Source organism: Labrus mixtus, unplaced genomic scaffold (genome assembly GCF_963584025.1).
Source record: "Labrus mixtus unplaced genomic scaffold, fLabMix1.1 SCAFFOLD_91, whole genome shotgun sequence".
In the NCBI taxonomy this organism is placed as follows: Eukaryota; Metazoa; Chordata; class Actinopteri; order Labriformes; family Labridae; genus Labrus; species Labrus mixtus.
In genome coordinates this window covers 138563-151062 of record NW_026870348.1, presented here as the reverse complement: position 1 = coordinate 151062, position 12500 = coordinate 138563, and the positions used below count along the sequence as shown (strand labels likewise).

General features: G+C 43.5%; 1 protein-coding gene across 3 annotated transcripts in view; it reads left to right on the top strand.

The window, feature by feature from the left end:
• The window catches only part of LOC132970500 (suppressor of tumorigenicity 14 protein homolog), a 21079-nt gene extending 12571 nt beyond the window's left edge, over nucleotides 1-8508 (top strand). Inside the window, exons 8-19 of one of the 3 annotated variants that reach the window (XM_061034443.1) lie at nucleotides 698-795; nucleotides 907-1007; nucleotides 1267-1400; nucleotides 1479-1583; nucleotides 1818-1892; nucleotides 2391-2498; nucleotides 2950-3066; nucleotides 3326-3451; nucleotides 3690-3873; nucleotides 4684-4955; nucleotides 5586-5722; nucleotides 6096-8508. In XM_061034443.1, coding sequence (XP_060890426.1) covers nucleotides 698-795; nucleotides 907-1007; nucleotides 1267-1400; nucleotides 1479-1583; nucleotides 1818-1892; nucleotides 2391-2498; nucleotides 2950-3066; nucleotides 3326-3451; nucleotides 3690-3873; nucleotides 4684-4955; nucleotides 5586-5722; nucleotides 6096-6257 — 1619 coding nt within the window. In that variant the 3' untranslated portion in view covers nucleotides 6258-8508. Of the gene's footprint in view, nucleotides 1-697; nucleotides 796-906; nucleotides 1008-1266; nucleotides 1401-1478; nucleotides 1695-1817; nucleotides 1893-2390; nucleotides 2499-2949; nucleotides 3067-3325; nucleotides 3452-3689; nucleotides 3874-4683; nucleotides 4956-5585; nucleotides 5723-6095 lie in introns of all 3 variants that reach the window. The other 2 variants (XM_061034442.1, XM_061034444.1) reach the window with 2 other exon arrangements.
• Nucleotides 8509-12500: the final 3992 nt, after the last annotated feature.

The following is a 12500-nucleotide window of genomic DNA, read 5'->3' as shown; positions in this document are numbered from 1 at the left end:
TTTGGTTATATTCTTTAATAATTATATTCAATGATTTATTAATATAAATAACAATATCATCAAACTATGTTTAATCAACTCGGGGGGCACCACCCTGAAACCAGGGAACAAAATATCACTAAAATCAGTCTCAAATTAGTTACTTAATTACTAATATTATTAATAATTAATAACTATATTTAATAAATTGAAGGTGTGAAATCCGTACACAAAGCCTTCGCACCCAACTTATATCACAATGCAAACACACCAGTAATCACAAACAACTGCTCTCTTAAATTATAACAGAATTTATTTAAACAAAGCAACATCAATAAAAATCAATGAACTTAATCAAACAAATAACTATTATAAACTAATCTAAGCAAACAAACATTATCAAGCGTGTGTGTGTGTGTGTGTGAATTATAAGGACTGATTTTATGAATACACACCACACTATGAGGACATTTTGAATTATGAGGACATGTCGGGAGTCGTCATAATTGGGACACTGTAGGAGCTCAAATACTAAATTTCAGCAAAAGTCCTTTTTATTCATAATTACATAAAGTTGTGTATAATCTGTGTATTGGAACAGTGCCCCTGTAGGTTGGTCCCTGTAATTACACCTGCTCATTAATAATTCACACATGTTTATGTTGTGTGTGTGTGTGTGTGTGTGTGTGTGTGTGTGTGTGTGTGTGTGTGTCTTCAGAGTGCGGGGGAACACTGACAGCATCCAAAGGCTCCTTCTCCTCACCTTTCTTTCCCTCCAACTATCCTCCTAAAACCACCTGCGTCTGGAAGATCCAGGTAAGTTCACTTTTTAAAAATTTTATCCATATAAATGAATGAATTAATCTATGTCTTCTGCAGAGACTTGATCCTGATTCTGATTCTGTCTCTCGTCTCGATCTCTTTCAGGCCCCAAAAGAAACCTTTTTGAAGGTTCAGTTCAAGAAGTTCTTCCTCGGAAACAACAGCGCCCAGTGTCGACAGGATTACGTGGAGGTGGATGATCAAAGGTGAGCCGTCGATGGTTTGTTCCCGTCTTTGTTCCTTCAACAGATTTTTCATCACACAGCACTTCTTTATCATGGTCCACTTTATTTACAGTAAAAGATTTAATCCAAACTCATTAGATGCATAAAGCTCCAGGGACTGATTCAGAATGACCTCCGTTGTTTCACTGACACCTCATAACAGCCAATCAGAGCCTCCGTAAAAGGAGCCTCCCCCTTTTTCTGATGGCCAATCACCCGGGACTGTGTCTCTGTGTTTCAGACTGTGTGGCAGTAAGCTCCAGAGCAGCGTTCTCACCAGCCGCAGCAACGCCATGACCATCAGATTCCGCTCGGACTCGTCCTACGTGGACCAGGGTTTCACCGCAGAGTACGAAGCGTTCATCCCGACGAACCGTACGTGTTTTAAACGGATTCTGTTTCTCCTTGACATTTTCTCTCCAATGTCTGACTCTTTGCTGTTTTTTCGTCCAGCTTGTCCGGGGAGGTTCCAGTGCACCAACAACCTGTGCCTCAACACGACTCTGCAGTGTGACGGCTGGAACGACTGTGGAGACGCCAGCGACGAGGAAAACTGCAGTGAGTCCAGAACCCGGACTCTGCAAATAAGATCCCGTTTTCAGCCTGAAAAGTTACCCACCAAGTCTGGTTTCCATCATCCTGCAGAGTTTCCTCAACATATCACTTCCTGTTAGTTCTTAAAGGTCACATGATAAAAAAATCCACTTCTCCATGTTCCTCTAGTCCGTCTACAAACCCCCCAATGATGAGAAAAGTCCATCCTCTCCGTCTTCTGCCTGCTCCACTTTTCAGATAATGTGTGCTCAAACAGGCCGTTTGGAGATTTTCCCTTCATGACATCACAAAGGGCAGTAGCCCCTCCCCCAGGTGGGTGACTCCTCCCACAGCTAGGTGTTTGTTCTGCCCTCTGAGTCTGCCTTCTCACCGTAAACAATAGGACATGGAGCGAGAAAGCACCGAGTACACCCAAGCCCTTCTAGAGAGGGGGCGTGGTCAGACACAGCTCATTTACATATTTAAAGGTACAGACACAGAAACAGCCTGTTCTGAGCAGGGCTGAAATAGAGGGGTTTATAGACATGATCAAATACAGGATCAGAGTGGATTTAGAACAAGAAACTTCACACACATGTTTTGAGGAGCTCTGAGATTTATTTACACTGAAGAAGAAGAAGAGGAGGAGATGTGACCTTTAATGTAGATTTATCCTCAACGCGTCCTAAACAAATGACTTTGAATGATGAGCAGCATTATTCGATAGCACACCGACAGATTCTCCACTTTTTTTTTCACAGAAGAAACAGTTGGCTCTGCGCTGAGGGCAGAAACCGTTCAGGCAGACTAACATGTTTGTTTTTGTCTCAGAGTGTGACGGGTCTCAGATGAAATGTAAAAACGGACGCTGTAAACCGGAGTTCTGGAAATGTGACAGCGTGGACGACTGTGGAGACAACACAGACGAGGAGAACTGTGGTGGGTTCATCTGAAGTCTGGATAAACACAAAATAATCAACTGAAGAATGTTCAACGCCCCTTTATGTGTTACATCATTTCCAAAGCCTCTAAAGCAGTGTTTCTCAACTGGTGGGTCAGGACCCACAAGTGGGTCGCTGAGTTGTTTTCATTAAATCGCTGGAAAACAAACGTCGTCACAATGTCTCTGCAGTGCTGTTTAGACTTGTTCGTTTGGTTCAGTCACATCTTTTGCACGGTTTGAGATCCAAACTGCACAATTTCATTAAACAAATCTGATTGGCTGAAAAACTTAAGAACTACATTGAGGACTTGGTGGTGTGTCCTGAGGCAAGACCAGTTGAGAACCTCTGCTGCCCTGTGGTGTTTTTAAAAGACTGACCGTCAGGGTAATAAAGACTATGTAGGACAGACAGTTGATTATCTCTCTGTATCTCGTTAATCTTTGTAGTGAAATGCAAACCAGGTGAGTTCACCTGCAGAAACAGTCGCTGTATCCCCAAGAAGATGCAGTGTGACGGAAAGGACGACTGCTCGGACGGATCAGACGAGTCCAAATGTGAAAAATGTAAGGAGAAAAAAAAAACAGCTGTTTACTCTTTAAAGTTTAGTCACAGATGGGAGGATGTGTAGTTGTTCCAGCTGTAGCTTCCTGTGAAGAGTTGTAGTTTTTATCAGTTTGGATGGACAGTCATTTGTAGTTTTTCGATGTAGCACTGTGTGAGCGTCATGTTGTTGTGTGTTGTTGTGTGTTGTGTGTTGTTGTTGTTGTGTGTTGTTGTTGTTGTTGTTGTTGTTGTTGTGTACTGATAGTCTCTTGGTTGCAGCTCTGGTTCTGCAGCAGTGTTCAGAGTTCACGTTTCGCTGCAGAGACGGACGCTGCATCAGCAAACTGAACCCTGAGTGTGACGGAGAACAGGACTGTGAGGACGGCTCGGACGAGGACAACTGCCGTACGTCTAACACACACACACACACACGCACACACACACAGAGAAATGCCTGAATGCTAACAGTAGATGTCGTTTGGTAGCTAACAGGTTATTGAACATGTTTTTAAAACTCCTTGTCAGATCTCCTGAATGAATAAATACCAGAAGCTGAAACACAGTGTTTATCAGCACGTTAGCTTCCCACTCTTAGCATGACGAAAGCACCTTTCTGTTTGTTTACGTGAGTGTGTGTTTCCAGACTGTGGAACGAGGCCTTACCGGAGCTCCCGTATCGTGGGCGGGCAGGCGTCCCGGGAGGGGGAGTGGCCCTGGCAAGTTAGCCTCCATATCAAAGGCCAGGGTCACACGTGCGGAGCATCGGTGTTGAGCAACCGCTGGCTAATGACGGCAGCTCACTGCGTGCAGGACAACGGACCAAACAAGTAGGAGAATTCTGCAGAACACAGTCTGAATATCTACTGAATGAAATGATAAAGGTATCTTACTATCTGATCATTAAGGAAACATGTTGAAGTGCTGGCTTCTCTGACAACAATGCAGCAGCCAGTATGTCCTCCTTCTAACTTTAGATTCTGCTCCTGAATGCTCTGGATTTGTTTGGACCAGAGAAGGTAGGCGCTTTTAAGGCGACCCCCCACACGGCCGTTTTGGACGCCCCTCGGTTTGCCAGATATGAGAGCAGTTATCAGGTCAACAGGTGTTGCAGTGATGGAAGCGGGCAAGAGAAGTGGTTCAGATAGAAGTGATTGTACCCGACCTAAAAAGCCTCTGCATGTTTCTAATAAGCTCCACGAGCAGAAACGTGCTCAAACTAGGATCAATATTGGAGATGCTTTTGAAAAATGGAGAGAGGTTAGAACACAGAAAGGTTTACAGACCCATGCAGAGCTGGATAAACACTGAAGCTTCAGAGTCCACCACATGGTGACCTGTGTGAGCATGGACTCTAGAGAGGAGGGGGGGGGGAGACAGCTCTCTATGATGTTTAGAATTTAGACTGCAGTACCCATTTTAAACACTAGGGGTCAGAGTTCAAAGGCATTTCATTATGGGCAAACTTATTTTGTTTTTCTTTGTGCTCATTTTGATGTCATATTTTCTTGTTATGCCTCATATCTCTAAAATCTGTACCTCCAAAACAGCAAATTAGTTGCATTCCAGCTGTTTTTAAAAACCATTTATACTTCATAATTTATTTTAGCTTCCTGTAACTTCTCTGATGTGTGCTGCAGGTACTCCCAGGCCACCCAATGGGAGGCCTTGCTGGGTCTCCATGTGCAGAGTCAGACCAGCGAGTGGACAGTGAGGAGGAACATTCAGCGGATCATCGCTCACCCAGATTACAACTTCCTCACCTACGACAACGACATCGCCCTGATGGAGCTGGACTCCAACGTCACCCTGAACCAGAACATCTGGCCCATCTGTCTGCCCTCGCCCACCTACGACTTCCCAGTAGGCCTCGCAGCGTGGATCACGGGCTGGGGGGCCACCAGAGAGGGAGGTGGGTTCACACATTCACTCCTGGAAGTTTCTACATGGACGGCCGTACCTGGGGGACCCGCCTCATTATCATCTATTTACGGGAAACACTGTATTAATATTCAGAATGACGCAGCAATAATTCAACATTAAAGGCTTTATATGTGATTTTTTGATCCAGCAGGTGTCGCCCTTGAGCACCAGCATGAAACCAAAACAACTTGCGCTGCATTGTTGTGTTAGCATGCTAATGCTAGTGATCTTTATTATGCTCGTATCTTCACACTGCATGTAAATTTACCTGAAATGAGCGTGATCTAGAAACACAGTTAAGCAGTGAGTACAGTATGTTATTCTTCTTTTCTCTAGTCCCTCAATTAAACAACTTTTATACACGAGGGGAGGAGTCAGCCGGCCGTCCTGGCGATGTAAACAAAGTGAAGATAGGACTCTGAAAACTCTGAAAACATCACAGACAGTGGGACTCGGGTGTTACACCCATTGTAGACAGTCATGACTCACAGAGTTATTTTCAGAGGAGATACTTGATTTATATTATATTTAAGTGTGAAAAATCACATATGAAGACTTTAAGAGAATAAACAAAACATTACTTGTAATTCTGTCCAATGTGGTTGTTTTTCTCTGCCAGGTCTCGCTGCGAAGATCCTGCAGAAGGCCGAGGTTCGGATCATCAACAGCACGGTGTGTAAGAGTCTGATGAAAGACGACGTGACCGACAGGATGCTGTGTGCCGGAATTCTTAAAGGGGGCGTGGACGCCTGTCAGGTAACGTACATCACAACGTTCAATCAGTGGGGTCGCTTTACGTGAAGATCAGATTTTAACCCAAGCTGAAAGGGGTCATCTCTAGACGAGATACTGTCCTGGTTGGCAGGTCACCATGGACTTGTCAGTCACAGGTATCCCCGGTCTGTTAGACTCTAAATGGGACCACAGTGTAACATCGTGCTGTGGTGGAAAGTAGAGACTGAGACCATGAACTCGTTTGGAAAATGTGCAAATGAAAAAGTGTGCAGGAGTTTGTCTGCAGTCAAATATTGGGCGTTGTTGTTGCCGTGGTAACCAAAGAGGTAACCATGTTGTTTATATTAAAGTTCTGGTATCATGACCCCCCCTCCCTCTTGGACCCCCCCTTTAGGGCGACTCTGGAGGACCACTGTCCGTCACAGGGCCCAGTGGGCGGGTCTTCATAGCTGGCGTGGTGAGCTGGGGCGACGGCTGCGCCCGGAGGAACAAACCGGGCGTCTACACCCGGGTCACGAAATATCGGAGCTGGATCAAGGAGAAGAGCGGGGTGTAGGAGGTCAAGCAGCGAGGAAACAGGTTCTCTGGACGCCACTCGTTTATCATCAAGACTTTTCCATCATTTTTTATGAAATGTTACAGCAGTGATTCACTCTCTATTTTTTTATTCTATGAAGCTTCTGCTTTTTTTCTTCTCGTGTAATAATTGAATCTGAGCAACAGCAGTCGGCACGCCGTCCCTGATGGCGCGCTGAAGACTCTTCATGAGCTCAGCTCTGTTTTAACATCCAAACCTTTTCTCACCTGTTTTCTTAAAGGGGCCGTTGATTCAGGACATCTGTGTAAATGTGGGATCTTTCCTGTCATGTCACACACTTTCACCTGTCAGAAACAAAAACAAAAACAACACTTGATCCATTTGAGACATTAAATCTTTTTTTTTCACGGCTGTTGATTGCAGCAATCTACGGGAGCAACTCTAAAAGAAGTTGTGACTGATGGTCATTAAAATCCAAAAGATGTGAAAGTTTAAAAAAACGGAATCTTCCTTTAAAACGGCGACTAATTAAAAAAAAAAGCTTTTATGAAAGCTGACTTGTCAAACAGTCGTACCAATTTACTTCAGCATCAATTTTAGGTTATCAATGATTTGTATTTATTTTGTGAATTTATGAAAACGTTGCAACATTGATTTTGTTAATTTCTTCACTATGAATTATTTAAAGGGCTAAATGGTGTTTTTTTTAGACTTCTGTGTGTAATGTAAAGTATTTAACTCAAAGTACTCAGGGACTCAGGTAACAGTACCTCAGGGAATCATCCTCGGCCCGTTAGGGATTCACATAAAACACCAGAGTGCGGCTGTTGAAAGGTAATCCAACAGGGTTAAAGACTGAAATCTGGAATCAGGTTTTTAAATGAGGAAAGTAAGAATTATGTGATTGGATAAAATCAGGTAATCTATGGTGAGCTCCAAAGTTCTCTCTGCGGACGTGTTGTCGTGTTATTTCGCTCTCAAACGATCATTATCTGTCATTATCTCGTGGTATTAGCCATGTTGCTTTTCGACTTGTTGCCAACTGGAATACGATCAACTTGGGTGTGAAGTCATTCCCAGTTCAGAGATCCGAGTTCAGAGGTCAATAGAACGCCCCATTAGTCCTGGTTTTTAAACCCGATTAAATCTCCAGTTTGTGTTTTTCTTACCATCAGCAGACAGCTTATTTACAAAGAAAACAAGGTAGTTGATATCTTAAGACATTTATGTAAATATCTTTTGTACTAGAATGTTGAATGAAAGTAGATGAAGTACTCATTAGGGTTAGAAAATATGATCAGTATCAAACATGAAATATATAATGTAAAGCAGCTGTGAGGCTCATTGCGTTTTCAGAGGGTTTTGGCGCCCCCTGTGGACAAAGTATGTAGTGCATAGTCTCCTTTTAAGCTTTGCTCATCTGGATTCAATTATCTTTAAAAGTCTGACACCTGATCACGTTCATCCGGTCTGGTTTGTCTTTGAAGAATCAGGATAAAAGTGAGCTGGATCGGAGCGCGGATGGCCTAGCGGTTATATCACACAGCCCGTGTACAGAGGCTGTAGTCCTCGTCGCAGCGACAGCGAGTTTGAATCCAACCTCGGCCCTTTGCTGCATGTCATCCCCGCTCTCTCCAAAACTAATAAAGTGAGCTGGATTATTCGATCCTTCGGTTAGACAGGAAGTGGATAAAATCTGGATCGTTTTTTATATTGAGATGAGACGTGTTGAACAACCGTGCAAAAAGTGCGTCCAACATGTATTTTGACCATGTCAGTAAATAGAACGTCAGAGTCTCGCGGTATTTGAAGGAACCCTTAAAGAGCTCGTTTGCATGCCGCAGCGCTCTCCAGTGTTGACTTCCTGTTCCAAACAGGATGACGGCGCTTCTTCTCCAGAGCCAAAAGATCGAAAAGAATCAAGTTTCATCATTTTTAGAATATTGCATTTAATAAAAACTTAGTGACGTAGTAACCAGGGAAACCAAACTGCCTTTGAAGTTTTTCCTCTGATGTTAGATTTTCTCGTGTTACAGCGCCCCCTACAGCTGCTGTTTGTGTTACACTTCCTGTTGTTTTGACGAGTGTATTTATTAGCGAAGGGTTAGGGTAGGGTTAGGGTAACCCTAACCCTGAAGGTCGTCAGGAATTAGCGGAGCTCAGTCAAACTGGGTTCAAACCAGTAAATGTTAAAGATGCTAAATACTTGAATGTAATTGAATGTTCTTCGACCAAATCATAAGCAATAAAAAAAACATTCAAAACCTAATATAAATATTCACTCGTTGTTTCTCTTCTTGCTTCCCTTCGACATTTTGAAAACTTATGAAGTTTAAGAGTCTTAAGATGCACCCACAAAAATCTAAATGACTTACTACTTTATTCAGGAAGTGTAGATATATTGACTCTTTTCTTGCTAAATTGATGGAATTATTTTGATTATAATTTAAACAAAAGTAAAAAAAAAAAAAAAAATCGGAAAATTCAGATATTAAAGTCGTTAAATTACATTATTAAATTCATAATTTGATTTAAATTATTATTAGGTTGTATCAGAAGAGCATCCATCCGCCTGTGTGAAAAACATTCCTCTGCTACGATAAAGACAACTTTCTTCAAATCAGTTTCCAGCATGGAGACCGCCATAGATTGGACTCCAGCGCCCCCTGCAGGAACAGATGGGTGGCGTCACTCAGTCATATTTGCAGTCTGTGGTTCAAACCTTTGAAGAGAATCTCATGGAAGTTTTTGTAACGTGATATACTGTTTGTAAAGTTGTTCTTTCTGCAGTTAGCACAGATGTAAATTAGCTTTAAAGCTAACTTTAGCCCCTGTCAAATAAACCTTAAGCCTTAAACGTGGCTGATATTCCTTCATTTAAAAAGATGTTCAACTGTAGAATGTGGACTATGAAACGGTGAAAACTTTGTGAAAACAGCAGCAAATAAAGTGTCTAGTGAATAAAAGAGGGACTGCTAGATTTTTGAATCCACCAATCACGGCTGCAGGAAGGTGAAAAAGTTCATTTCCAACCCTGACAGCAGCTCATACTTCTTTAAGAACATTTCTACAGACATCAAACCTCACACTGAAGGTTCAGAGTGTTTTATGAGCAGTGTTGATTAACAGTGCAGTGAGGAGCAGCTGTCAGACATGTAATGCACAGACAGGCCACTAGAGGCTGCTGCTGCATCATTGACAGTAGAAGGACTCGTTGACCTGCAGCTGTCCTTTAGTGTTTCTCTTTATGTTTCAGGTGGATGGATTCAGTTTGTCTTTACAGATTAAAGGTTTATCATCTTTCTGATTGAAGTCATGATCCGGCTACATCTGAACGATTTCACCAGTTATTTGTATTTCTTGTTTTTCAAACTTGCAGCAGATGGCTTCATGAGGCAGGAACAGCAACAAGTCCTGGTTCAGGTTCATGTCACGTCACACTTCACCCTCAAAGTGCATCTGAGCCCAGTGGTGATTCTAGCCCAGGGGTGGGCAAACTTTTTGACTCGAGGGCCACAATGGGTTCTAAAATTTGACAGAGGGGCCGGGCCAGGAACAGATGGATGGAGTGTTTGTGTGAACTAATATAAATGACATGTAAAAGCCATTACATGAAAGGATTTGGCCTTTAACAGCTAGCAAAGCATGAATATGCAAGGCTCATTGTACAAATTGATTTCCAAATGCATTCATTTAATTAATTTAAATTTGAATAAACACAGTAGAGAAACTCCCGTTCAGTTTCAGTGGGAACAGTGTTGTTGATCTCCCTTTTGTGTCAGTGCATTAAAGTCTGGAGTTAGTTTTGTAGTGGTAATTCTCAGGATAGATCCGAGGTGTTGGTCAGTTAACTTGGATCTGTGAGGGGCTTTGTTGATGTTCATGACGCTGAATGTCTGCTCACATACGTAGGTCGAGCCAAACAAAGTCAGCATCTTCTGTGCCGTCCTCCGGAGGTTTGGAAACGTGGCTTCGTTAAGTGAAGCATAAAAGTCATTCAGTTTAAGAGAGTTGAACTTCTCCTTTAAGACGGAGTCAGACTGAAGATCAATCAGTTCCAATTGCAGCTCCTGTGGTGCTGTTTCAGGGTCTTCTGACAGGGGACAGGACACCAGCTGAAGTGACTTTTCAATGTTTTCAAAATCAGAAAACCGACGGCAGAATTCTCCGTGCAGGTCGTTAAGGGATTTGTTGTATTTCTTTGCGTTTCGCGTCGCCTCTTTCTGCATGGCAAGTGTGGGGAAATGAGCGAAAGATTTGTTTGCAATTTGTCTGGAGAATAAAGTTAGCTTGGATTTGAAGGCTCTAACATTTTTGTACATGTCGTGCACAAACTGATCTTTTCCCTGTAGTTTCACATTCAGCTCATTCATGTGTGAAAATATGTCCACAGCAAATGCAAAGTCACAATGTCAGTTCTTGTCGCTTAGCTCAGGAAATTCGTCGTATTTCCCCATTAACTCCAAAAATGCGCTGATCTCCTCTTTCACCTCCCACACTCGTTGAAACACTTTGCCCTAACTTAACCAGCGGACACCAGAGTGGTACAGTAAGTCCTGATGATCCGCATCAGTTTCCTCCAGGAACGTAATAAACTGACGATGCTGAAGTCCGCTTGCTCGTATAAAGTTAAGAGATCTATTATCCTCACCTTCACCGTTAGTGATGTCAGTCTGGAACACCTGGTGAGAAGTGATGTAAGATGTGTAGCTCAAAAACCTTCTGATTTAGTTCCACCTCCACATCAGTTAAATCCCAAGGCTCCCCCTCCCCACATGGCCTCTCTCTTCTGATTGGCCAGCTCTCTGGAAGCCTTCCTGGGGGGGGGGGGGGGGGGCAGAACACTGCAGGGCTGCCAGGAGAGGGCTGCTCTCCAGGTCTGAAAGAAGAGAGTGTATGTCAGATGATTACGTAGAGGCTTGAAGACGTCTGCTGAAATTCTTGGTTTCATATCGGGGAACTATGGCGTGATTAGCAGAACAAGTTTAGCGCCCTCTGCAGGTTTATCCTGGGATTACTCCAACATACGTTTACCTCCTGATCTGAAACTATGACCACGTTTAGCTTAGATATCCTGCGTGACTGCTGGATTCAGATTAAATTGTACATTTTTTAGTCTCCTTCATTTTCCATTTGTATCTTTCCATCTTTTATCTCTTTTTTCTCAAACTTCCCGTCTCCAAACCGCCGCCAACTGCTCTCCCTCCTCTCAGCGCCTCCTCTCCTCCCCGCTCTAATGTCCCTGTATCTCACATGTGACGGTTTTAACGCGTCTTGTGTCATCAGGAGATGAGTTAAAAGATTTTCAGTTGTGAGTCTGCGGTGGATTCTGAGCTGCATTGCCATCGCAACTAATGAAACGAGTTCCCAGGGAGCCGCTGGAGGCAACCGCTCAGACTCCCCGATCACATCAATTCACTCGTTCTGCCTGTGATGTTCATGAGGGAAATATGGTTGATCAGACGCGGCGAGGTAAATTGCTAATTGTTTGAGCTGTTGGAGCCTTTTGGAGATTTGTTCATGTAAATCAGAATCTGTCTCTCTGTGATCTTATTGGACGATCAGACGTCACATCAGAACATTATTTTATATTACGCTCCATATGTATCGCTCCACACATCGGTGACCTGCTCTGATTGGCAGGTAAAGGTTTCCACCTGAGCAGCTCGTTTAGGTTGGTCTTCAGTGGCGTTGGCTTCACTGAAGTAGATCACGTAACAGTTCTACTTCCTGTCTGTACCCACTGGTTGTTTCCACTGTGGGCGACTGAAGATGGACGCTTGCCGTGTGTGTAAAACGCAGCTTATTCATTGGCTGGTACATTTCCGAGGAAGCTGAAACTCTCCTGGAGCTCTTTGGAAAACGCTGACTTCCTGTTCAGTTTGACCGCTCACCTACCTGTGGTTAGCACGTCCTGTTAGCATGCTAAGCTAGGCTAGCTTACTAATGCTCCAATGTGTCAAAGCGTAGTGCAGATTTGTCTGTTCATGTGTCAGTCAGTCTCAGGGTCGTGGCGGTTCTTTAGCTAGCCTAGCGACAGGTAGGCGACAGGTTAGCGAGCGGTCACACTGAACAGGAAGTCAGCGTCAGGAGAGTTTCAGCTTCCTCTGAAAAAGTACCAGCCAATGAATAAGCTGCGTTTTACACACACTGCAAGCGTCCATCTTCAACCGCCCACGGTGGAAACAACCAGTGGGTACAGACAGGAAGTAGAACTGTTATGATCTACATCCAACATCAACCGAGGGGTTTTTAGCCCCC